Below are 25,596 nucleotides of genomic sequence, written 5' to 3'. Positions count from 1 at the left end.
TTCTTTGTTATAGGCCAGCCAACACCCAACTGCCTTTGTAGTGCAAAGCATCAAGAAGTAAGCTAAGAGTCCAAGAGTGGTGATGCTCTCTGGAGGAAGGGGAAAAACAAGAGAGAGACAAAGAGAGACAGAGAGAGACAGAGACAGAGACAGAGAGACACAGAGAGACAGAGAGAGACAGAGACACAGAGAGACACAGAGAGACACAGAGACAGAGAGAGAGAGAGAGAGAGAGAGAGAGAGAGAGAGAGAGAGAGAGAGAGACAAAGAGGAGAGGCTGCAGGAAGTTAAATGTGACTTGCCCATAGTCCAAGGCCAGCAAGTAAAGGACTCTGGGCTTGAACCCGGGCCTTCTGTCTCATTGTCTAGGAGTCTCTTCCTACTGTACCATGTCTATGTTATTCAATAGTTTCAGTGCCTAGGGACCACAAAACACTCTTCAATTATTCTTTTAAAAATAATTGTAGGGGCAGCTAGGTGGCACAGTGGATAGAGCACCGGCCCTGAAGTCAGGAGTACCTGAGTTCAAATCCGGCCTCAGACACTTAACACTTACTAGCTGTGTGACCATGGGCAAGTCACTTAACCCCAATTGCCGCACTAAAAAAAAAATTAAATTAAATTAAAAAAAAATAATAATTGTAATATTTGAACACCAGATGTTTTCTTGAATGTGTCTGTGTTTGAACACATGTGGCCAGGTAAAGAATGGTATACACACAAAGCATAAATTATGTCTATCATTTTCATTTTCTTAAAGGAAAAGAAATTGATATTGTATGAACGTTTCTTTCTTTAAAAATGGTTTATCAGAGGCAGCTAGGTGGCGCAGTGGATAAAGCACTGGCCTTGGATTCAGGAGGACCTGAGTTTAAATCCAACCTCAGACACTTGACACTTCCTATGTGTAACCCTGAGCAAGTCACTTAACCCTCATTTCCCTGCCAAAAAAAATTAAAAATGAGATAATAAAAATGGTTTATCAATGCTTTTTAAACATTGATGACATGTTCTATTAACTGCTTCTCCTCCCAATAAAACTCTCCCTTATAACGAAAGAATGGAGCCCAGTCTAGCCCTGAGCTTCACCATGCTGGGAAGACTCACTTGTTTTTTTAGGCTGTGCCTGTCTCAGGCCTATTTAGTACTTGAGGTTCAGGGACTGGAATGAAATGAACCATTTATAGACCGTGTGACTGGTAAAAAAAAAAAAAAAGGTGTTTATCTATCCATCGAATGGAGAGGGTCCCCACCAAGGATACTCAACCCTACTCATCTCCATATGGAAACTTGTTTGGTTAGAAAGTCATACTGACTCACACAGCCATGAAAACATCCATCAGACCTGAAGGACATTAACTTCTCTGGGATAGACTTTTGATGCCCGGTGTAGCTGGGAAGCGATGTGACGGGCTTGAGCCCTAGAACACCAAACCAATTGAGTTTCAGAAACAGCTTTACTGCCTTTGAGGGAAGAACTAGCCTAGTTTCCATGGCAGGCTTGGGAAGGGAGAAGGGGAAGGAATAAATATTCTTGCGTTATCTGCCAGGAGCTCTTAAGTGCTTTACAAATATTTGTTTATTCTACCCTCACAACTCTATGAGGTAGGTACTGTTGTGATCCCCATTTTACAGGTGAGGAAACTGAGGAAGTGGAAAGTGGTCAGTCTCTTCCCTCCCAAGAAGTCATTTCCTTCTTACAGGTGTCAGCAACTGATGGGGATGGACCCCTAAACAGCGCCATTACCTACAGTCTGGTGGCAGGGGATCTATCGGGCCACTTCACTGTCCATCCTGACAAGGGCGAGCTCCAAATTGCCAAGCATCTGGACTGGGAGGAGGTGAGTCACACAAATGCAATGAACCCTTTGGGGAAACTGACAAAGAGAAATTAACATCACACATTCCGGGCTGGGCCATACAAATATCTGGAGCAAGGCCAATGCCTCTGTTCCTTGACCAGAGGGTAACATCATGGCCATTCTCAATTCATCATCATGCCTGTTAGCAATGCTGATGTGGATGCAGGGAGATAGGCTAAATGATCTCTAGGGAGTTCTGTCCTTTGGTGGAATCACCAAATGGGCCTAAGGAAGCCCCACACACCAAGTGCTCTGGGTTTTGGTTCTGGGAGTCCGCCCAGCACTAACGTCCCAGAAGCTGATCCCCACTGTAGACAGTTATATCCTTTTTTTTTTTAAAAAACAAAGAGCACTTAGCAGGGCTTATATCCCCCGGCTAATGTCCCCTACCCATACCTGCATTGGGCCAGACTTCTAGCTACTCCCTGACACTTCGGGCCACTGACAGCGGGCAGCCGGCACTGTACCAGGATGTGGAAGTGGACATACAAGTGGTGGATGTCAATGATAACCCCCCGCGCTTCTTCCAACTCAACTATAGCATCGTGGTGCAGGTAAGGATGAGCTTCTGGGTTACCCCGAGCCCAGGGCCCCACTCACCTCATCTCCTGTGATCTCAGAGCTAGAAGGTTTCTCTGAGGTCATCTCTTCTAACCCTTCCTGACCTGAAGCAGGAATCAATCCCTTAGAGTTTCTCCAGTATGTCCAGGTCTTCCTATAAGACTTCCAGAAGTGGGAGTTTACTATTGCTTCCTCATGTCCCAATCCTCTTTTGGACAGATCTAATTGTTAGTATGGGGCAGCTAGATGGTGCAGTGGATAGAGCACTTGGCCCTGAAGTTGGAAGAATCTGAGTTCAAATCTCACCTCAGACACTAGCTATGTGACCCTGGGCAAGTCACTTGATCCCACTTGCCTCAAACATCTGGAGCCATCTCCAGTCATCCTAACATATATCTTGCCACAGGATCTAGATGGCTCTGGAGGAGAGAGTGAGGTTGGTGATTTTGCACAGCCCTGCCTCACTTAAATCCAGTTCACTGCAGGTCATGACATCACCTCTCTGATGTCATGGTCCTCTTCGAGAATGAAGGAAAAACACGAACAACAGTTGTTAGTATAAGAAGCTGAATTCTGCCTCTCTGCATTCTCACCTATTGCTTCTACTTTTTGTCTTCTGGGATTAGAATAAATGGAATCCTTCCTTCACATGACAGGTCTTTAGATAACTTAAGGCAGGGATAATGTTCCCCTTGAGTTTTCTTCTCTTAAGGGTAACTCAGTTCCTTCAGCTGGTTGGTGTCACACCCCTTCATCATCCCAGCCATCCTTCTCTCTACATATCCCAGTTTGTCAGTGAAATGTGGTCCTTAGAACTGGATACAATCATCCAGATGTGGCCTGCCCAAATGTGTTTGTTCAGTCATATCTGACTCTCTGTGACCCCATTTGGGGTTTTCTTGGAAAAGATCTAGAGTGGTCTGTCATTGTCTTCTCCAGCTCATTTTACAGAAGAGGAAACTGAGATAAAGAGGGTTAAGTGACTTGCCCATGATCACACAGCCAGTAATTACTATGTAATAACTCATACATGATAATTAATAACTGTGAGACCCTCTCTGGGTCTAAGTTTTCTTATCTAGAAAATGTTGATTAAAAACTAAGAACTAATATGATGATCAAATGAAATAATGAATGTGCAAGTACTTTGTACTTTCAAATTGTAAAACAAAGAGTTATAAAGAGGTGGGGTGGGACAACGGGAAGAGCCCTGACTAGGGAGATGAGACTTGGTGTAAACCTCCCCCTACCCCCACCAACCCAATTAATCTTTGTACTATCTCTGGTAAGTCACCTCCCTCTCTGGACCTTCCTTGTAAAATAAGGAAGCAGATTCTTTTTGACTTCTAAGACACCTTCAAGTTTCTATGATAGGTACAAAGTATTATTAATTCTATTGGCCATTCTTTAAGAATATAATGATCATGTCCCCAAGTCTTCCTTATACCTTAAATTTCCAAGTCTCCCCAACAGCTTGAACTGTACATACAATAAGCATCATATAAATATTGGTTGATTTTATCTTATTTTATTTAAAAATACTCTTTGAGCTTCTAGTAGTCATAAACTCATTGTCCCTTTCAGGATCCTTGTGATGGGGGCAGTCAGGGGGTAGGGCTTAGTGTCTAAGTGGAAACTGGGGCTCAAAAAGGGAAGGCTCCTTTACAAAGAAGCCCCACTCTCTTAACTGAATGTCTTCTACTATCTCAGGAGAATGTTCCACTTGGCAGCAGAGTTCTGGAGCTGATCCTAAGTGACCGAGACTCCCCAAAGAATGGGCCACCATACTCATTCCATATCATTGAGGGCAATGACGGTTCTGCCTTCCGGGTCACAGAGGATGGTTGGCTAGTGACAGCAGCAGCTTTGAACCGAAGATTCAAAGAGCAGTATCTGCTTCAGATCCAGGTGAGAGTCCCCTTAGATCTGTGTCTGTCTGTATGTCTGTCTGTGTCCGTGAGAACAGTCCTTACAGTTTCTTAATGTCGTAATGGAGCCCATCCCTCTTTTGGACAGATCTAATGGTTAGTACACGAAGCGGAATTCTTCCTCCCTGCATTCTCCCTCCTTGCTCCTATTTTTTGCCTGCTGTGGTCTGAATAAATGAAATCCCTCCTTCCCTCATAGAGTGTGGTGCTGTATCCCTTCATCATCCTGGCAACTCTCTTGACATATCCCAGTTTGCTGGTGAAATGTATTCCTCAGAACTGGATACAGTCATCCAGTTGTGTCCTCCCCACATGTAGAAGGATTTAGGATTTAGACTTAGAAGAGGCTTTAGGTATCATCTAGGCCAAGCCCATCATCTCAGAATTTCCAGTCTAGTAATGGGATAAGACATACATAGAAACTGTATTTTAATGTCAGTACTTAAGAGATCTGTGAGTTTGTTGATGAAGGTATACCAAGGCCGATTGTAAACCCACTACAACTACAATAGTCTTCAGGCATTGTTAGGGTTGAAGAATTTGCTATTCTGTAGCCTCCAAATTTAGCTAGACTAAGAAAACAAAGATGTAGTCAGGCAATAGACCATAACCAAAGCTTTTCCAGTTTAACTTCCATAGTTTGCATTGAGAGCATAACCTTTGAGAGCCCAGGGTTATGTCCACAGCATGAGATTCCAGAAGAGGACTTATTTTTGGCTATTAAAAAAGGATATTTATTAAGAAGATATAGCGGGGCAGCTAGGTGGTGCAGTGGATAGAGCACCAGCCCTGGAGTCAGGAGTACCTGAGTTCAAATCTGGCCTCAGACACTTAACACTTACTAGCTGTGTGACCCTGGGCAAGTCACTTAACCCCAATTGCTTCACTTAAAAAAAAAATTTAAAAAGAAGATATAGCAAGAACAGAAGCACCAATATTCCCTCCCCCTAGCACCCCAGTCCCTGTGAAGAATAGGCAGATACTCTATCGAACACACCCCCACACAGTTCATTTCTGGATGCTGCATTTTATCAGATGCTAAGGAAGAGCTGCTTCCTCTTCTAGAACCAGGCATCTTGGCTGTGGGGTCCATCAAATGCCGGGCTGGGTCTTTGCGGCTGTGTTGGTGAGGCTGCTTTATCATGGACTCCTGTTTTCAGACCCCTGGACTGCCGACTTTTTAAATCTCACGAGGCTATTCTATTTCCAATACTCCACCTAAGGGTAGGAAAGGATAGACACCACAAGAAGAAAAGCAAAAACAGGCCCATGTGCTCAAGGATCCAAAGCCCCTCCCTTACCTGGAGGTCCACAATAATGCCTTCTTCTCTTTGGACACAAGGGAAGGAGAAAGTAGGGAAAGATGAGTAAAGATACAGGTAAACCTAATATATTAATACATGATAAATTTATTTGAGAGGAACAAAATAAAGTGCTATCAGAGACTCAAATATGAAGGGACATCATGGATCAGGGGAATCAAAGAAGGCTTTGTAAAGGAGGTGGCTTTTGAGTTGGGCTTTAAAGAATGGGTAGGAATTCAACAAAAAAAAGAGGGACACTGTATAGGAATTTGTATTTTTGGGGGTGCTACAAAAAATTAGAAATTATTTTATTATAAAATGCTTCTAGAAGTCTTCTTGTGTTTATTATTTTTAGAAATTGAAATGTTAGACTTGTGTGCGTGGATATAATTAAGGTATATCATTATTGTAGGTTAAATGTTGTATATGGTAAGACATTTTTGTTTTTTACTGCTTGTTTTTACTGAATTATCTAGTTCCCATCTCAAAGCAAGCATGAATAAAATTAGGTTAAATTTTTTTAAAAAGAGGGACAGGGAAGAAACTCCAGGTTTGGGGTATAGCATGAGCAAAAATTGAGGAGAGATGGTCAAGGGACAGAAAGTAGTTCGGCTTGATTGTAGAATGTTTGAAAGGTAAAAACAAGACTATCACTTAAAGGTAGAGATAAGGCTAAAAGGGAGGGTGACTCTCAATTGTGAATGTCTTCCAATGCCAGGCAAAGCAGTTTGAGAGCTTTTATTTGGTAGGAATAGGAAGCCATTGAATTTTTTTGAGCCAAGAAATGGCACAAGATAGATTAGTCTGATCATGCTGTGAAATAAATTGGACTGGAGAGAGTGTGGAAATGAAAAGGACTAGGCAATAACAATGTAAGGTAAAAAACTTTGAAAGACATAAGACCTTTGCTCAATGCAATGATGAACCCCAGCTCCAGAGGAGTGATGATGAAGCATGCTCCCCATCTCCAAACACAGAGTTGCTGGACTCAAATCCACAATGAGACATACATTTTAGGCCAAGCCAAATATGTGGATTTGTTTTGCCTGACTATACTTGTTTTCTTGTTTTGTTTTGTTTCTTTTTTCTTACAAGAATTGTATTTGTTACTGTTGGGGAGAGAGAAAAGATTTGGGAGGGAAAAGGGGAGCTAAGGATAATCATGTTTCTCTCCGTCCCCTCCAAAAAAAGAAAGAAAGAAAAAGAAAGAAAGAAAAAGGGTTATCGAAACACAAATAAGCAGGACAGCTTTGAAAGTAGTATGTTAAATAGGGGGCGGCTAGATGGCACAGTGGATAAAACTCTGGACCTGGATTCAGGAGGACCTGAGTTCAAATCCAACATCAGACACTTGACACTTACTAGCAGTGTGACCCTGGGTAAGTCATTTAACCCTCATTGCCCTGCAAAAAACGTAGTATGTTAAATGTATTATATACTCAAAAAATCAAGTTGTAAATGACAGATAATCCTCTTTTCTGTTTGCCTTTGTATAGGAAAAATATTTCCTTTATATTATTCATTAAATTCATAATAAAAACATTTAAGGAATTAAAAAATGTTAGGAATCTAATGCAATAGTTTAGGAGGAGATAGATTCTATACAGAAATGACTGGCTATGGTAACTGACAGCATATGATAAAGGAGAAGGAAGAGACAAAGATAACCCAAGGCTATGAACAGTAAGGGTGGTTACACTTGCAGATGTAGTAAAGTTTGAAGCAAGAGCAGGTTTTGTGGGGAGGGAGTAAGCCTGCTGCTAGACATTGAATTGAGGTGCTGGTGAAATATTCAAGTAGGGATGACTTGTAGGGAACTGGAGATGTAGGTCCAGAGCTGAGAAAGAGAGGTCTTAGCCAGGGATCTAGATTTTATGAGTCACCTGCACAATAGTTGTAGTTGAATCTGGGTGGGGGAAGCGGCGAGGGGTGGTGGTGGTAGATGAAAGGAGGTCAAGGAAGGAAAGGATTCTAGGGTAGTAGCTACAGAAGCTGCAAAGTGAGATCAAAGAGGCAGATCATGGGGTCAAGACTCCATATAGAAGAGAGAGCGCAGAGGGGAGAAGAAGGGGGGCAAGGATAGAACTTTGAGAAGCACTCACATTAAGAGATTAAGAATAGAAGGAGCCAAGAAAAGAAAATTAAAGGAGCATTTAGGGATATGTGGATAATCAGGAGAGTGTGGTGGTATCTTTGAAGACAAGAGAGAAGTCAATAGGAGAGGTAGTCAGCAATATCTGATGTCACAGAGGGATATCTAATTAAAGGGAGCTAGGTTATAAGAACTGAGGCAGGAGTGGGTGGTATGGAAAGAAAGGCATAGATAATATTTTCAAGAAGTAAAGTGGGAGATGATGGTATAGTAGTTAGATGAAACAGAAGAATCAAGGGAAGGCATTTTTCATTGATGGATACATCAATGTTCAGTAGCATGTGAGCAGGAGAAGAGAAATGGACATTGGTGTGTGAAGAGGGGGATACTCAGAAATGAGGAGTCACAGAAGACAGAAGACAGAAGACATGGGATTGTAGTCACTAGTGAGACTAGGTGGACCATGGGGCCAGGAATGAATAGGGAGACAAGTGAATTAAGTAGATGGATAGAAAGGAAGTTGTGGCAAGAGATCTAAACTTCTGTATCTGGGAAGAGGCATATACAGTTCTAAGAGATGATGAGATCAAAGTTGGATCCATGCTCCTACATTGCAGAAATGGATGGAGAAGGAAATCACCTCAGTAGAAGACATTGAGGGATTGTGTGAGAGCAGGGACTACATTTTTATCGTTGTGTCTGTGCTAGCATAGAACAAAAGTACTTGGATATTCAGGAAGTATTGGCTGTTTTCTTGAAATGGTAAATAAAATTGTATTCATATATTTTCTATTGACACAACTCATATTTCCCATTGTCTTTTTCCTTCTAAGAGAACCATCTCATAAAAAAGAATTTAAAAAGAGGGGGAAAAAGAACTCCAACAGTTCAGCAAAATGAATCAACACTTCAAAAAGTCTGGTATTCTGCAGAGTTTTCCATCTCTCCAAAGAAAGGAGAGAGCTGTCTTCCTATGTCTCTTCTTTTTGGACAAACTTGATCATTTAATAGCTTCCAGTTTCAGTTTTGCTGCTGTTCTCTCCATTTACATCCCTGTAGGCATCGTGCATATTGTTACTTGGCTCTGGTTACACCGTTTTGCATCCTTTCATATAAGTCTTCCCATGCTTCTCTGTATCCATTGCATCCATCAGATTCATTCCTAATGAGTGTGGTTGGTCTTCCTTGACAGGTATCAGACAGTGGAGTTCCTCCCCTCTCTTCTTCAGCTTTTGTCAATGCCCAAGTCACAGAGCAGAGCCAGTACCCACCTTCTGCCCTTCCCCTAGAGATCTTCATCACTACAGGGGAGCAGACATTTCAGGGAGGCGTGGTAGGGAAGATCCATGCCACTGACCGGGATCCCCGTGACATTCTAACGTACAGGTTAATGGAGAAAAAGCCCACCCGTGGCTACTTTTCAGTGGGTATTGCTGATGGCAAGATCATTGCCAGTGAGGGGCTGCCCCATGGCCACTATATTCTCAACATCAATGTCAGTGATGGGACCTTTGTGGCCTTGACTGGAGTCCAAGTCTATGTGTGGCATGCATCTCCAGAAGCCCAGGCACAGACTATTCTACTGCAGTTTCATCAACTCTCTCCAGAGGAGTTTGTGGGTGACCATTGGCGCAACCTCCAGAGGTTCCTGGGCAGCACCCTGGGTTTTGAGCGTCAGCACATCTACCTTGTCAGCCTGCAGCCTACAGAAGATGCAGTGGGAATAGACCTTCTCCTCGCTTTTGAGGAGGCCCCTGGCTTTTTCCATGAACCCCGAAGCCTTGCAGATTCCATTGCCCGCCGGGCCAAAGAGATGGAGCACTCTGTGGGAATCCACATGACCAAAGTGACTCCTGTGGTGCTTTGCCAGGGCCCAGGCTGCCAGGAACACATCTGCACAGAGACTCTTCAACTGGATTCGGGAGCCATGTCCACCTACAGCACCGCCAGAATTAGTATCCTGACTCCTAAGTACAGCCTGAGACTGAACTGCTCTTGCAATGGTGAGAAAACCACCTTGTCCTTGGGGCAAGGCTGGAGCTGGCCTAATTTCCCAGGATTAAATCCCAGTCAGTCATTAATATTAATCCCATGACATTCTGGTTGTTGCACCTACATTGTAGCGGTTAGACAACAGTGTTCTATGGGTAATTTTAATAATTTTACTAGACTAGGAGGTCTTAAACTTTTTTTGTCTCAGATACTTTTTTTTAAATGGGGCTATGAGGATTAAGTGACTTGCCCAAGGTCACACAGCTAGTAAGTGTCAAGTGTCTGAGGTCAGATTTGAACTCAGGTCCTCCTGAATCCAGGGCTGGTGCTTTATCAACTGCACCGCCTAGCTGCCCCTAGACAACAGTGTTAATTGAATTGAATCCATGTCAACTGGATAGATATTTATTTAATTCCTCTTACAGGTAAAGCACTGAGATGGATACTGGAAGAGAGACAAAGCTTAGAGTCCCTGCCCTAATGCAAGTTTAAGTTCTGGTTGGTGGCTATGATACACACAAAGAGGATAATGAAACAATTATATTAGAAAAGTGAGATCATGGCACTATGTGAGGTCTAGACTAAGAAGGGAAAGGCTGTTACCATTAGGCCACTTTGCTAAAGGGGGGCTTTTAAGGATGGATAGAAACTGAAAAAGCAAAGAATGGGGCAAAGGGCATTCCAGGGAGAGGGAGCAGTGTGAGGAAAGGCATGGACGTGGGGAATTTGGGGGATGGATAGAAAGCATGACCGTCTGGTACTCTACTCAAACTGTCCTCACCAAGGCTGCCAATTGTTTCTTCAGTGCTCAAGCTCATCATCCCCCATCCCTCTTGACCTCTGCAACTTCTGACATTGTCACCCACTCCTTCCTAGATACTCTTTCCTCCCCTCAGCTTCCATGACACTCCTTTCTCCTGGTTCCCTCCTCCCCTACTTCTCTGACCATTCCCCCTCAGTTTCCTTTGCTGAATCATCAGTCTCCCTCTTTGGACGTCCCCGAAGCTGTGTCTCAGACCTCCTACTTCTCACTCTTTTCCTTGGTGCCCCCATGGGTTTAATGAACTCTACGCAGATAATTTCCAAATCAACATATTCAGTCCTAATTTCTTTCCTGAACTCTACTCTCCCCCACCCCATTAACAGCTAAAAACCTTGCTGGATATATCCCATTGACATTTCAAACTCATCATGTCCAAAAACATCTTTGCTTCCCCTATTCCTAGCATGAAGAGATATTGTGCCAGGGGTAGAAATGGTAACAGATTGAATGGGACATGAGGGAAGGGGTGTGAGGAAGAGAAAGGGGTCAGTGATGGATCCAAAATTATAAATCTGGGTGACTGGGAAGATGATGGTGACATAAGCAAAAATAGAGAAGTTAGGAGGAAGGGTAGGTGTTGTGAATGGGGAAAGATGAATAGTTCCATTTGGGACATGTTGAGGTTTAAGTGCCAATGAAGATATCTAGTGGGTAATTGGAAATATGGTCCTGGAGCTCTGGGGAGAGGGTGAAGATATAGCTTTAGGAATTATCTCCATCTATATGAAATTGAATCCATGGGAGTGAAATCACACAGGGAGAGTGGAGAGAAAGAGAAGACGACCAAGGATAGAACATTAGAGAAGACCCCTCTCCAAAGGGTTGGGAAGGAGATGAGGAACCAGCAAAGGAAATAGAGGGAGTGGTTAATGAAGCAAAAGGAGAGCCAGGAGAATGTGATGTTTCTAGAAGGGGGGAAGGAAATCATGTCCAATGGCTACAGAGAGGTTAAGAAGGATGAGGACAGAAAACATCTTTGGATCTGCTGATTAGGACATAGGTGACAGCAATTTTAGTTCAGTGGTAGCAGTGGAAGCCAACTTGCAGGAGACTGAGGAAGGATAGAGGGATAAGGCAGTGGAGGCAGCAAGTAGACACATTTTTCTCGGTAGAAAAGGCCAGTTTAATGCCAGTATGGAATAGTTACTTCTCTCTAACCATGGACCCTGACTGACCCCCATCCCTTGTCCTGAAGACTTGCTAAGAAATGCCCCTCAAACAGCCCCTCATTGAGCATTGGTCCATGTCTTTGCTTAACCCTGGCTCTAGTGGGAGCTCTAACTCTGGCCCAGAGAAAGCCTTGAGCTACCAGGGGTCCCTACTTCCCTGAGGAGAGAGAAGAAGTCCTGACTCACTCGACTGGGATTAAGGTAATAAAACTTGTTGTTGCAGACACGGCCACCAGGTTTGGCAGTCAGAGCTCTGTGCGCTACCAACACCGTTTTGCCCAGGACTGGCGCATCCGTCTCCAGCTGAAAACCCAGCAGCCTCATACTTCATTGCTCTTCCTCAACTGGTCCACAGTGGCCTTCCTGCAGGTAAGGGCTGATCTTCCTGGAGGTAGGGGGAGGAGGGGCCTGTCCTTCCTGGCTATCTGCTTCCTGGGGAAGAGAGCCTTATGAAGGTTTTTAGAGCTGGATAGGATGTGAGCGTTAGAGGGAACTTTAGAATGGAAAGTGGAAGGGATTCAGATTACAGTAACAGGGCTGGCAGGTGGCCCCAACATTATCTTGTTCAACAACTTATCATGCGGAGAAGGAAACTGAGGCCCAGAGAAATTAAGTGACATGTCCAGGGACTGCCAGAGGGTCACAGAGCTAAGACTTGAACAGAGATCGTCTATCTCCCAGTATAGGGTTCTTTGTGCTGTACCTACTTTGTACTGTGGGGCAGCTAGGTGGCACAGTGGATGGAGTACTGGCCCTGAAGTTGGGAGGACCTGAGTTCAAATTTTACCTCAGATGTGACCCTGAGCAAGTCACTTAACCCAATTTACTTAAACATTTGGGGCCATCTCCAGTAGTCCTGATCTATATCTTGCCACTGGATCCAGATGGCTCTGGAGGAGAAGTTGCACAGCCATCCAATCACTGCAAGTCATGACATCACCCCAATGTCATAGTCCTCTTCAAGAACAAAGGACAAACAACAACAATAATGTTGTGCTGTATACCTACTCAGGAGAAATAAGTTGAGATAATTATTTTGTTGTTGTTATTAAGTTGTTTCAGTCATGCCTGAACTCTTTGTGACCTCATGGGGTTTTCTTGGCAAAGATATTGGAGTGGTTTGCCATTTCCTTTCCCAGCTCATTTTACAGATGAGGAAATTGAGGTAAACGGAGTTAAATCATTTGCCCAGGATCATATAGCTACTAAGTGTCTGAGGCTGGATTTGAACTCAAGTCTTCCTAATGTCAGCCCCAGCACCTATCTACTGTCCACCCCTAGCTGTCTCTCAGATACTCATACCATAAATAATTATTGACCCTGCACAGGGCACCTGGTGAGGTCTTAGGCATGTATCTTGGTTACAGGGAACAGTAAACAACCTCAGTTTTACCCTCAAAGAGTATATGGTTATGGTTTGCCCTAAGTAAACAGGTAGAGTTGGCAGAGCCCATGTCCCCTACTGACTAACCTAGGTGCCCAGAGCTCAAGTCCAGACCTTCTTTCTTGAACTTCCTATCCATGTCTGTCTTCTGAACATCTTTTGTATTGTCTCATTTCTCCCCACCAAGCAAGGTATCTCACAGGGTTCTGGGACCTAGCCTCTCAGGATGCTTCAAGGTACCTGAAGCCAACGAATGGTTTCATATTAAGGCATTGCTGGCTATGGGCAATATAGCTCCCTGCCTGATGGTAACTTTTTTGTTCATATTGTTTCTTATATTTCTTATTGGATATATTCTTGATCCTTCTTTCTACCAATTCAAATTCTATCTATCCTTTAAGGCTTGGTTCCAGAGCCACTTCCTCCAGGAAGACTTCCCAATCCAAGAAAACTCCCGCCACTCCCCTCCAACTCCTTGAGCTCTTTCTGTCTCCCTCTATTCCATGCCATTTTACCTAGTTCTCTCATGGTCTCATGTGTGACATTCTTGTCTCACCAAAGATGAAAGCTCCTGAAGATACCCCCTCTTTCCACCAACATAGATCCCAACCAACCCACCTTCCCACCTTCCTTATCTTGCATGATCTGTGTCCGTGTTCTTCCCATAAATCCTCCACAAAGACTAACTTGGGGCTTCAAGCATTCAAAAGAGTTCACACTTACATAGATAGCCCCTTACCATTTACTGTTGGTCCTCTTCCAGCACAAAGGAAAACAACCACCATTTACTGTACCCTTTGAGGATTGCACTATGTCAGGAAGAAATGTGGTACAGTGGAAGGAGGCCTGGATTAGAATCAGGAAACCTGAGTTCTACCTCTTGTTCTGCTACTCATTTGATGTGTGACTTTGGGCCTGTCATTTCTCTCTGGGCCTCAGATTTCCCATCTGTAAAATGGGTGTAATAATCACTGCCCTGATTCTCTCCCCAAACTGTTATATGGATCAAAGGAGATGACATGTGTGAGTGTTTTGAAAAGTATTAAGTATTATACTTTTATTATTACTTTGAAGAAATCCATGACTTCCAATGTGTGGTTACTGCCTACACCAGTACAGATTGCAAATTGCTACACTCTTCTCATCCTGTTTAGTTCTTGTCTATATCTTTCCATAAAATCTTCCCCAGAAAATCCACTTATTATATTAGAAGCCCTTTTCTGGTTCCTCTGTGAAGCCAGGAACTTGGGCTGTCCAACTCTTTTTGACTCATTTTTGTTATATAACTAACCTACCTCCTTTTCTGATTACACATGTCCTGGATAATGATATCTTTTTTTTTTTGACTGTCCTTTATGTGTGATATACCATGGCCTGTTCACACGCACCATGCATCATTCCAAAACCCTCTGGGTTACTTGTAATTTTGATGCTTCAGAAATTGCAGTCTTCTGTGATTCACAGCCTTATAGATAATGCCAGCAGGAGACCACTGGGCTTAAAGGGTTGGGCATGTGCAGCAGCAGAGTCCTTGTGGCCACTGATGTATAATTTCTCAAATGTGGTTCAAGCCTTCTTGTAGGCCTCACTCCTCTAAGATATTAGATTGGTAGACCAACTCTATGGATATGTTCATTTGCATATAAAAAACTAAAAAAATATGCTTCATTTTTTGTCCGTGTGAATGGAGAAAAGTTTTTCCAATAATTAATTAGTTTACTACCAAGATTTTAGTTTTCTGGAACTCTGAAATCAATACAATATCATCTGTGAATATGAAATATACATGAAAGCACTGAAACAGACAAGATTATAAAAACAAACCCTCCTTCTTGTTACATACAAATTCAAAATATAAAATACCTCTGAGAACCAGTTAGGAAAATCAGCTGTGTACACTTACTCTAAGGCCTTGATCAATTCGAAAGCATTAAGCACCTACTATGCACCATCTTCCTTTCAGCTCCTATTTGCAATCCAAGGGGAGTATAGAAGGCCCATCATACAGGCTGCTCTCTTCTGACTGGATGACTGGTAGCTATTTACAAAGCTGGACAATGGAGCCAGCTGTTGTGATCCCCCACTCATGGCTCTCTGGGTTTACTTTGTAGCTGACTGATGGGATGCCGCATCTGGAGTACCACTGTCCGGGTGATTTCCAAGGGAACCTCTCCTCCACATACTTTGTGAGCGACCAAGAGTGGCATTTAGTCCTGTTGGTGGTGACAGGGACGTTCATCCGTCTGCAGATTGATGACAAGGGCAATGCCTCCACTGTACTCCCAGAGCATTGTAGGAACCCTTGGGCCGGGGGGGACCTTTTTCTGGGTGGCCATATTGGCTCTCACCTGCCTCAGCAGACCTCCAGAGCCTTTCGAGGGTGTATGAAAGATGTCACAGTCAATGGAGAAGACTTGGAGCTGCTGTCCAGTAACCAGAAGAGAGCAGGCTTTCTGAAGGGGGTAGCTCTCACCCAGTGCTGCTCCCAGAGTAGTGAATGTAGCCAGAACCCCTGCCTTAATGGTGGCCAATGCTCAGAGACCTCCAGAGAAGGTAAGAAAAAGTTGGTAATAGGATTAGAATATAAAGGGTTTCCTTTGTAATTCGGTGCATTTTATTTTGTGCTTTTAAAAACATCATCCTAAGAAGGGGCTTCACCAGACTGCCAAAGGGGTCCATGACACAGAAAAGACCTGTGCTTGAAGGCCTCCCCATAGACTACAGAACATAGAATGTTAGAACTGTAAGAGACCTCCAAATATAGAATAGAAAATCTGGAAGGGACCTTGGAAAATAAAACATAGAATGTTAGAGACCTGGTGTAGTGGAATGCTGGACTAGGAGTCACAAAGACCTGGATTTGAATCCCCCCTCTGACAGTTACTAGCTGTGTGACCCTGGGCAGGGCACCCAAACACTCTCAAGTCTCAGTTTCCTCATTTGTAAAACAAGAGGGCTAGACGCAGTGGACTCTCACTTCCCTTCCATATATAAAAATATATGGGCCTATGGTCTAGTCAGACCATCTTATGGTACAAATGAAGAAACTGAGGCCTGGAGAGGGGAAGTGATACACTCAGTGCTGTACAGCTAACAAGTGGTAGATTTGGAACAAGAACCCTAATGTTCTAATTAGGAATTTTCTTGGTGGTGGTGAGTCATTTTTCAGTCGTGTCTGACTCTTCATGACCCCATTTGGGGTTTTCTTGGTAGAGATATTGGAATGGTTTGACATTTCCTTCTCCAGCTCATTTTACAGATGAGGAAAAAGAGGCAAATAGGGTTACATGACTTTCCCAGGGTCACACAGCTATTAAGTGTCTGAGGCCAAATTTGAACCCAGGAAGATGAGTCTTCCTGACTCCAGGTGCCTCAGGAGAAATGTAGGAGTAAAGAGATCATTTTGTATAGGTATGGGGAGGAGACAGGGACAGGAAAGGAAGGGGACGAGCTCTCTACATCTGGACATGGGTACATGAATCAAATGCAGAGGGAGGCCTGACTAGAATGGACAAGATAGAGGGTTCCTAGAAGGTCCACAGCCTTGGGCTTCTTGACCATTGAACCGTTTCTCTTTTCATCCAGGCTACAAGTGCATGTGTCCAGCAGCTTTCTCTGGGGCTCACTGTGAGCTGAGTGGAGGCAGCTGTGAGTCCAGACCCTGTCTGAATGGGGGAAACTGTCTCCCCAAGCCTGGAGGAGCCTCCTGCAGTTGTCTCTATCCATATACAGGAGACAGGTAAGGCCAGTGGAGTCAGACACCCTCTTTCCCCCTTAACTCCCCAGGGAAAGGGGGAATCAGTGCCAGTCCCTTGGCTGGGAGCAGGGGCAGCTTGGAGGGTTGAGAGAATCTGCTGCGAGGTCAGACACATGAGGCCAACCTGTTGTATTGGCCAATCCTTATGGAATGGCAGTAGCTCTTTGCTGAGCCCTTGCTACTGCTCCTGGGGCTGGTCTTCTTGGGGGAGGTGCTTCTAACTCTAACACTAGCATTCCTGTCAATCTAGAGGGACAGCTAGGTGGCTCAGTGGATAGAGGACTGGCCCTGGAGTCAGGAGGACCTCAGTTCAAATCTCACCTCAGACACTTACTGGCTAAGTGACCCTGGGCAAGTCACTTAACCCCCAATTGCCTTAAAAAACATCCAGGGCCGTCTCCAGTCGTCCTGATATATATTTTGCCACTGGACCCAGATGGCTCTAGAAGAGAGAGTGAGGTTGGTGACCTTGCACAGCCCTCCCTCACTTAAATCCAGTTCACTGCAAGTCATGACATCACCCCAATGTCATGGTCCTCTCTAGGAACGAAGGACAAACAACAACAACAGAGGGGGTGGTCCCTGGTACTCTCGGTACAAAGAGTCACTGAGCATCTACCATGTGCCTATTTAGCATTGTGCTGGGATTGGGAAAACAAGAAAGCAAAAATATAGACTATTAAAGCTGTAGAGGACAACTAAGTGGAGCAACGGATGAAGCACTGGACTTGGAATCAGGAAGACTCATCTTCCTGAGTTCAAATCTGGCCTCGGACACTTACTAGCTAGATGACCCTGGGCGAGTCACTGAACCCCTTTTGCCTTAGTTCCTTATCTGTAAAATGATCTGGAGAAGAAAATGGCAAACCACTCTAGTATCTTTGCTAAGAAAGCCCCAAATGGGGTCAGACAATTGAAACTACTCGATGACATGAGAGGACTTTAGAACATAGGATTAAAAAAAAAAAAAGATGAAAGCGTCCTTAGAATATAGAACATCAGAGCTGGAAGGGACCTCAGATCTAATTTAGTCCAACCCTCTCAGCTTACAGATGGGAAAACTGAAGTCTTTAGGTCACATAATGAGGCACTGGCAGAACAGGGGTATCTGCTTCTCATGACTAACCTTCTTTCACTGATGCTTTTTTATTTTCCTGACTTGACACTAGATAGAGCCAGACACTATTCCACTGAAATTTACCAAGGACTCCCCCCTAGTCCCAGTCCCATCCTACTGGAGGGGACACTCATCAGCTGCCCAGAAGAGAGGGAAGGGTAGAGTTTAGGGGACAGAGCTTTGGAATCAGGAAATAAGGGCTCAAATCCCAGTTCTCTAGGAAAACTATGTCTTCATTTTTGGAATATGGTTGGCTATTCGTTTGTTCATTCATTCAATAAACTATTCAGCAAATAGTAAGTGCTCACTATAGGTGCAAAGCAGTGGAAGGGGAGGAAGAGATAAATAACATAGCTGCTGCCTTTGAGGGTCTCACAATCTAGTAGGCAGACAAGTATACAGATTGTGGTAGGGACCAGATCTGGGATTTCTTCCCAGCAAGGAGCTTCCAGTATCAGTACCTGTCGTCATCTTCTCTAAGCTTGGAGTCTGGGATAATCACCTAGACCATCGAGTGGTTAAGTGCCTACAGTCACACACAGCCAGTATATGTCAGAGCTCCAGCAGAGAAATATAAAGCCAACTACAGTGAGTATGTAAAGAGACTGCATGATGGAGTGGATAAAGCTGGTCTCGAAATGAAGAAGACCTGGGTTCAAGTCCCTTAAAGATGAGGAAGGGTCACCTTGGTTGTGCAGTGAATAGAGTGCCAGGAGTCTGGAGTTAGGAAGACTCATCTTCCTGAGTTCAGTCTGACCTCAGACACTTATTAGCTGTGTGACTCTGGGCAAGTCACTTCACCTGGTTTGCCCCAGTTTCCTTACCTGTAAAATGAGCTGGAGAAGGAAAATGGCAAACCAACTCTAATATCTTTGCTGAGAAAACCCCAAATTGGCTTATGAAGAGTCAGACAAAACTAAAACAACTGAACAACAATAAGAAGGGTCCAAGACCTATTTCTTTTCTTTCTTTCTTTTTTTTGGTGGGGCAATGAGGGTTAAGTGACTTGCTCAGGGTCACATAGTAAATGTCAAGTGTCTAAGGCCCAATTTGAACTCAGGTCCTCCTGAATTCAGGACCAGTGCTTTATCTACTGTGCCACCTAGCTGCCCCTCCAAGACCTATTTCTTTGTTTTTTGTTGTTGTTGTTTTTTTTTTTTTTTTTGCTGGGCAATGAGGGTTAAGTGACTTGCCCAGGGTCACAAAGCTAGTAAGTGTCAAGTGTCTGAGGCCGGATTTGAACTCAGGTACTCCTGAATCCAGGGCCAATACTTTATCCACTGTGCCACCTAGCTGCCCCTCCAAGACCTATTTCTGACACATAATGTCTGTGTGACCCTGGAGAGGTCACTTAACCTTACTCCATGCTTTAGGCAATCTAAGACCACAAAGTGCAGAGAAGGTGACAACCTATATTAGTAGAGGGTTTCCTCTTAGAAATTCTCTATAACAATGAAATCACAAGTCCATACCCCATTTCTATTCATAAAAAAGGTCATAAAGTGTAAGGAGATCAGATGAAGGAGAGATCACTTCACTCTGGGAATGATCAGGGTAGGCTTCATGGAGGAGGTAACCTCTCTTTTCAAGAGCACAGGATGTAGTACGTGAAGTCCACTAAAGGGAAGTGATCTAACTTTTCCTTTTTCCCAAGGTGTGAGGAGATGACTGAGTGCCCAAACGGGCCCTGTGAGACCACAACCCAGACCACAGCCCACCAAGAGTGGGGCTATGGGCAGCAAGAGATTAAGATGATAGCAGGTGGGGCAGCGTGCCTCTTGTTCGTCATCATCGTCGTCATGGTCCTTTGCTACCACTGCCACCTGGATAAGACCCACAGGCCTGTGGCCAAGGATGATCCTGACCTCTTTGCCAAGAGTGTTGGGGTGGACACTCAGACCATGCCCATTGAGCTCAACCCTCTGGACACTGGCTCCCATAACAACCTGGACTGTGTGGGACCTGAGTCACACAAGGCTTCGGTGACGCCCGAGTTCCTCACCTTTGGTCCTGGCCCTGGCCAGAGGCCACGCAGCATGATAGTGTGCAGTGTGGCTCCCAACCTCCCGCCTGCCGCACCCCCTTCCAACTCAGACAACGAGTCGGTCATTAAGAACACCTGGGCTGGAGAAGAGATGGGTTAGTAGCTTGTCCTACCTTAACTCATTGTCTGGGTCAGAGGAGTCTGCAAGTGGGAGGGAACCGCCAAGCACAGTTTGGTTAGGAGGGGCTGGGGGAGAGGGAAGATGGTAGAGTTGGGGACATCTATGACTCAGAAGTCGTAGGGGGGAGCGATGCAAGGGTTTGACAGCTTTGTTTGCTTGGAGGAGGACTCCTCTGCAGGCTGGTCCCCTCATTCTCTATTTCCTGGACAAAATGGGATGATAATCTACGAGTTCGGTGGGCAGGGGGCGGCGGTCTCATTCTTTTTCACTAGAAGCCTAGTGAAAAGTTCTTGGCTTTCCCTGCTCGACTTTCTTATGGTGGTGATGGTGGTTTTCCTCCCCTATTACTTCTCCTTCTAGCCTGGCACTCACCTGCCCTGCCTAGGGGAAGGACAGCAGGCTTCCCCCTCCTCTCCTGCCCTTTGCTCCAGAGTTAGCTCCCATGCCTCCTAGAGGCCTTTACTCCTGCAGGGAAGAGAAAGGGAACTCTGCCAGGAGACTTTGGGTTGGTCCTGGTCCTCCAGGGAATGTAGTCTGGATCTTTCTTACTTCCAGCCCTGCCCACCTCATGTTTGTCCTAGCTGCTCCAGCCTGACCTCTGTGGCATCGAAGCTTCAGCCAGCCCTAGGTCTCTGGCCAAGGTAGAGTCATTTTGACCAGAAAAGCCAGTGTCTCAGACATCACCAAGGGGGATAGGCTATGACAAGGCCCACCCTCCTCATCCCCCTGTCCCCTTGGTCTTGGGTATAGGAGCCTAGACTGGGACAAGGACAGATGCAGAAGCAGCATCTCATATAGCTGAAAAGGAATTTCAGGGGCAACTAGGTTGTGGAGTGGATAAAGCACTGGCCCTGGATTCAGGAGGACCTGAGTTCAAATCCGGGCTCAGACACTTGACACTTACTAGCTCTGTGACCCTGAGCAAGTCACTTCACCCTCATTGCCCACAATAAAAAAAAAAAGAAAAGAAAAGAAAGAGAAAGAAGTAAAGAGGGAAAGAAAGGAAGAAAGAAAGAAAGAAAGAGAAAGAAAGAAAGAAAGAAAGAAAGAAAGAAAGAAAGAAAGAAAGAGAGAAAGGAAGAAAGAAAGAAGGAAAGGAAAGAAGGAAGGAAGGAAGGAAGAAAGAGAAAGAAAGAAAGAAAGAAAGAAAGAAAGAAAAGAAAGAGAAAAGTGCATTTCAATGAGAGTCAGAAAGGAAAGAAGGAAGGAGGGAAGGAAGGAAGGAAGGAAGGAAGGAAGGAAGGAAGGAAGGAAGGAAGGAAGGAAGGAAGGAAGCAAAGAAGAAAGAAAAGAAAGAAAGAAAAGAAAAGAAAGAGAAAAGAAAGAAAGGGCATTTCAATGAGAGTCAGAAAGGAAGGAAGGAAGGAAAGAAGGAAGGAAGGAAGGAAGAAAGAAAGAAAGAAAGAAAGAAAGAAAGAAAGAAAGAAAGAAAGAAAAGAAAGAAAGAAAAGAAAGTGCATTTCAATGAGAGTCAGGAAGGAAGGAAGGAAGGAAGGAAGGAAGGAAGGAAGGAAGGAAGGAAGAAAGGAAGGAAGGAAGGAAAGAAAAGAAAGAAAGAAAGAAAGAAAGAAAGAAAGAAAGAAAGAAAGAAAGAAAGAAAAAAAGAAAAAAAGAAAGAGAAAAGAAAGAAAGTGCATTTCAATGAGAGTCAGAAAGGAAGGAAGGAAGGAAAGAAGAAAGAAAAGAAAGAAAGAAAGAAAGAAAGAAAGAAAGAAAGAAAGAAAGAAAGGGCATTTCAATGAGAGTCACAAAGGAAGGAAGGAAGGAAGGAAGGAAGGAAGGAAGGAAGGAAGGAAGGAAGGAAGGAAGGAAGGAAGGAAAGGAAAGAAGAAAGAAAAGAAAGAAAAGAAAAGAAAGAAAGAAAGGGCATTTCAATGAGAGTCACAAAGGAAGGAAGGAAGGAAGGAAGGAAGGAAGGAAGGAAGGAAGGAAGGAAGGAAGGAAGGAAGGAAGGAAGGAAGGAATGAACGCAGGACGGAAGGAAAAGCAAAGGAAAGGAAAGGCACGGAAACGAAAGGAAAGGAAAGAAAGAAAGAAAGAAAGAAAGAAAGAAAGAAAGAAAGAAAGAAAGAAAGAAAGGCATTTCAATGAGAGTCAGGAAAAAAAAAAAGTTTGAATCCTGTCTCTTCCTTACTACCACAGCGACTTAGAGAAGTCTCTCTGGGCTTCAGTTTCCTCGTCTGTAAGATGTGGGTCTCTTGTAGTTCTGTGGTTCTTTCTGGTTCCAAACCCTGGTTTCCTAAGTGGATTCATTGACATGAAGCTGTCTGGCCCACCTGTCTGTTCAGCACTCTGCTCCCCTGGACCCCTGCCAGGCCCAATGCACACTCTCAGCATCTTGTATCCTTTCTCTGCGGCGGCCAGAGCATGCTAACCACACCAAAGTTCTTTTGGGGACGGTTGTGGGGGTGGGGGGAGACCTGAACTGATTATCTTGTCCTTCCCTTCCAGTGTACCCAGCAGAAGCCACCTTCTGGGCCCCTACGTACGCGCCAGCTGAGCTTCAGGAGTATCCCCGTTATGAGGTGATCCAGGCCCCACTGCCAGCTTCGTCCCACCGTGGTCCACCTCCTCCTGTGGAACCTGAGCCATCCACCCTATATGGAGGGTTCCCCTTCCCACTAGAGTCAAGCAACAAGCGGGCCCCCATCCCGCCCCGATACAGCAACCAGAACCTGGAGGACTTCCTGCCCCTGCCACCCCCCAGCCCAGACCCGCGGGAACGTGCACACAGTCCCTGCCCCAATGAGTACACGGCCATTAGCTACTACCCCTCTCACCTGCTGCAGCCCGGGGCCCCCCTCTACCCCACCGAGGGGGCCTACAAACGGGTGAGTGTAAGGCTCAGCGTGGCCCAACCCTCCTACGCAGACTGTGAGGGGGTCCCCTGCCCACCAGGTCGCCCGCTGCATTACGAGGGGTCTGACATGGTGGAGAGCGACTACGGCAGCTGTGAGGAGGTCATGTTTTAGTCTCAGGGCCACAGGGGAGGACAAGAGCAGGACAGGAAGAGAGAAAGGGACTTGGCCCTTCGGACCCCTTCCTTCTTCTCAAGGGGGCTCATGGCAGAGAAGTAACCATGCCCCTCCTCCTCCTGATGACACCCAGACAGCACTTCAGGTGCCACAGCATTTCTCCTGGAAGTGTGGGTGGCACTGTGGGTACTATGTTTTACAGCTCCAGAGACGGCCCCCAGCCCCTGGCTAACCAGGAGAGCATGGACCAGCTGCCCAGGAAGACTTTGCCTGGGTTGGAGAAACTGGTCTTGAATTCAAGCTGAGGAGATGAGGCTTTTCTCCTCAGAACTTAAGGCAGACAGGACTGGCCCCGAGTCTCCAGTTTAGCTCAACGAGGGCTACATTTTTAGAAGGTCCATGGCCCTAATAATATCATTCCTCTGGGGCCATGGTGCAGGGCATTGAGAAAGCAGGGCCCTTAGAGGCCTGAAAATACTACTCTCCAAGGACAGGGTTGGCCCTGTGGAGCCTGGCAACAGCTGCTCGGGGGCCTAGATGGCCTAGGGGCCCACAGGCCTACCATCCTTCTGGCTTGGGGGTGAGTGAGTAGGCAGGTCCATTTCTTCAGGAGGGCCATGAAGCCAGAAAGAGAGTCTTTCATATTGAGTCATATTTCTCTGCCCTTAGTTTCCGGGGCCTGCCCCATTCATGAAGACAGGGTCTAGGACACCCACTTGGGACAGGAATGGCCACATGGGATCTGCCAGTAGTTTGCACCATCCGCCCACCGCTCTGAGGCCTCAGATGGCTCTCCAGAGTTGCCCGCCGTTCCCAAACCCCTCCTCCAGGCCTGCCAATCCCAGTATTCTGTGAGGTGATGCCACACCCATGCATGGAGGTGTCAGTGTGGGTGTGTATGCTTACACGTGTTCATATGTGTCTAGTAAATGTATATAGCTGGGAGAGGGAGTGGGGATGGGGACTCAGGCCCCTGGCTGCCCCCCACCGTCCCCTCCCTTGCTAGGGTCCACTGCCTTTTCCTATGTCGTCTCTGGAGTTGAAGAAAATTGGGGACTTCCACAGAGCATCTTGCACTGGCTGCTGTGTAGCTGTGGAAGTCTACCTTGAGTGGAATGGATGTGGCGTGTGGAAGTGTGGATGTTGACATGTGTGAATGGATTTTTTTTTTTTTACAATAAAAGAGAACTTTTATTTTACTTTCTGGAATTTCTTGACTTTTCCTGCCTGTCTTGAGTTGTGCTGGTGGGAGGGTATATGGGGAGGGATCTGGCAAGTATGATGTAACTTCCTTGGTTGACTACAAGGTTTATGCTGTGGATTCCACCGGACCATCACTGTCTGCCTTCAGTCTGATAAGTATCCATTTAATCTTTTTGTGGGCCCAACCTTGTGCCAGGTTCCATGGGGGATTTGTTGTTCTTCAGTCATTTCAGTCATGTTTGACTCTTTGTGACGTCATTTGGAGTCTCCTTAGCAAAGATACTGGAGCGGTTTGGCATTTCTTTCTTCAGCTCATTTTATAGATGAGGAAACTGAGGCAAACGGTGAAGTGACACGGCCAGCCTCACACAGCTAGTGAGTGTCCGAGGCTAGATTTGAACTCAGGAAGATGAGTCTTCCTGACTCCAGACCCCAAAGTTCTATCCTCTGCACCACCTAGCTGCCCTCCATGAGGAAGGCAAAAGGAAAAGACAGTCTGTAGGATCAGGGAGCCTACAGTCTCACTAGGGATACAAGTGCATAAAATCATGAATAGGAAAAGAACAGTATCTGGTAGTGCCCAATGACCAAGGCTGAGAAGCAGGGTAGAGAGGATGCTGGCTTTGGAGTTAGAATCCTGGCTCTGCCCACTTTGCACCAGTGTGAAATAGAGCATGTCATTTTTAACTTCTCTGTGCCTCAGTTTCTTCACCTGTGAAATGGGGGAATCAGACTAGATGGCCTCTCAGATCCCTTCAAGTTCTAAATCTAAAAGCCTATGGATCAGAGGAGTGATGTGTGAGGGCTAGGGCAAGGAAGGCTAAAGAAGGTCCTATATCTACACTGTATGGCTCAGATGAGTCCCTTTTCTGAGCCTCAGTTCCTTCATCTATAAAATGGGGGTAACAATACTTAACTATATCACAGGGTCGTGAGGAAAGAGTTTCATAAACCTTAAAGTGCTATAGAAATGTGAGCTTTAGGCAGGATTTGGGCGGGGGAAGACTTTGGCAGAAGGGAACAGAATGATGGAACATTTCCCTGGAGCAGGTCTGGAGATATGTGAATGAGCTTCAGGGAATATAGGCAGGAGTATGGACAAGAGGAAGGAGGTTGATCTTGCTGGAGTGGAGGGTTCGTAGCAATGGAAATGTTGAGGAAAAAGTGTTAATACTATTACTATATTCTGCAATTTGAGCTAGTCTGCCAGAAACAACTTAATTTATTATTAACCTACACCCAAGACATTTGCATCTTGGAGAGA

The 25,596-nt window shown here is 45.2% G+C and overlaps 1 protein-coding gene across 5 annotated transcripts in view; it reads left to right on the top strand.

Annotated features, from left to right (window-relative positions):
- FAT2 (FAT atypical cadherin 2) overlaps nucleotides 1–24,616 on the top strand; it is a 111,539-nt gene extending 86,923 nt beyond the window's left edge. For 4 of the 5 annotated variants that reach the window (XM_043987581.1, XM_043987580.1, XM_043987585.1 and 1 more), the window contains 9 exons: nucleotides 1,704–1,841; nucleotides 2,273–2,416; nucleotides 4,134–4,331; nucleotides 8,940–9,750; nucleotides 11,955–12,100; nucleotides 15,227–15,668; nucleotides 16,701–16,854; nucleotides 19,644–20,128; nucleotides 22,606–24,616. In XM_043987581.1, coding sequence (XP_043843516.1) covers nucleotides 1,704–1,841; nucleotides 2,273–2,416; nucleotides 4,134–4,331; nucleotides 8,940–9,750; nucleotides 11,955–12,100; nucleotides 15,227–15,668; nucleotides 16,701–16,854; nucleotides 19,644–20,128; nucleotides 22,606–23,126 — 3,039 coding nt within the window. In that variant the 3' untranslated portion in view covers nucleotides 23,127–24,616. The remainder of the gene's footprint in view (nucleotides 1–1,703; nucleotides 1,842–2,272; nucleotides 2,417–4,133; nucleotides 4,332–8,939; nucleotides 9,751–11,954; nucleotides 12,101–15,226; nucleotides 15,669–16,700; nucleotides 16,855–19,643; nucleotides 20,129–22,605) is intronic. The other variant, XM_043987583.1, reaches the window with a different exon arrangement.
- The last annotated feature ends 980 nt before the right edge of the window (nucleotides 24,617–25,596 follow it).

This window comes from Dromiciops gliroides, chromosome 2, assembly GCF_019393635.1.
Source record: "Dromiciops gliroides isolate mDroGli1 chromosome 2, mDroGli1.pri, whole genome shotgun sequence".
NCBI classification, from domain to species: domain Eukaryota; kingdom Metazoa; phylum Chordata; class Mammalia; order Microbiotheria; family Microbiotheriidae; genus Dromiciops; species Dromiciops gliroides.
The sequence above is the reverse complement of the archived record's forward strand: the minus strand, read 5'-3'. Positions and strand labels throughout refer to the sequence as shown.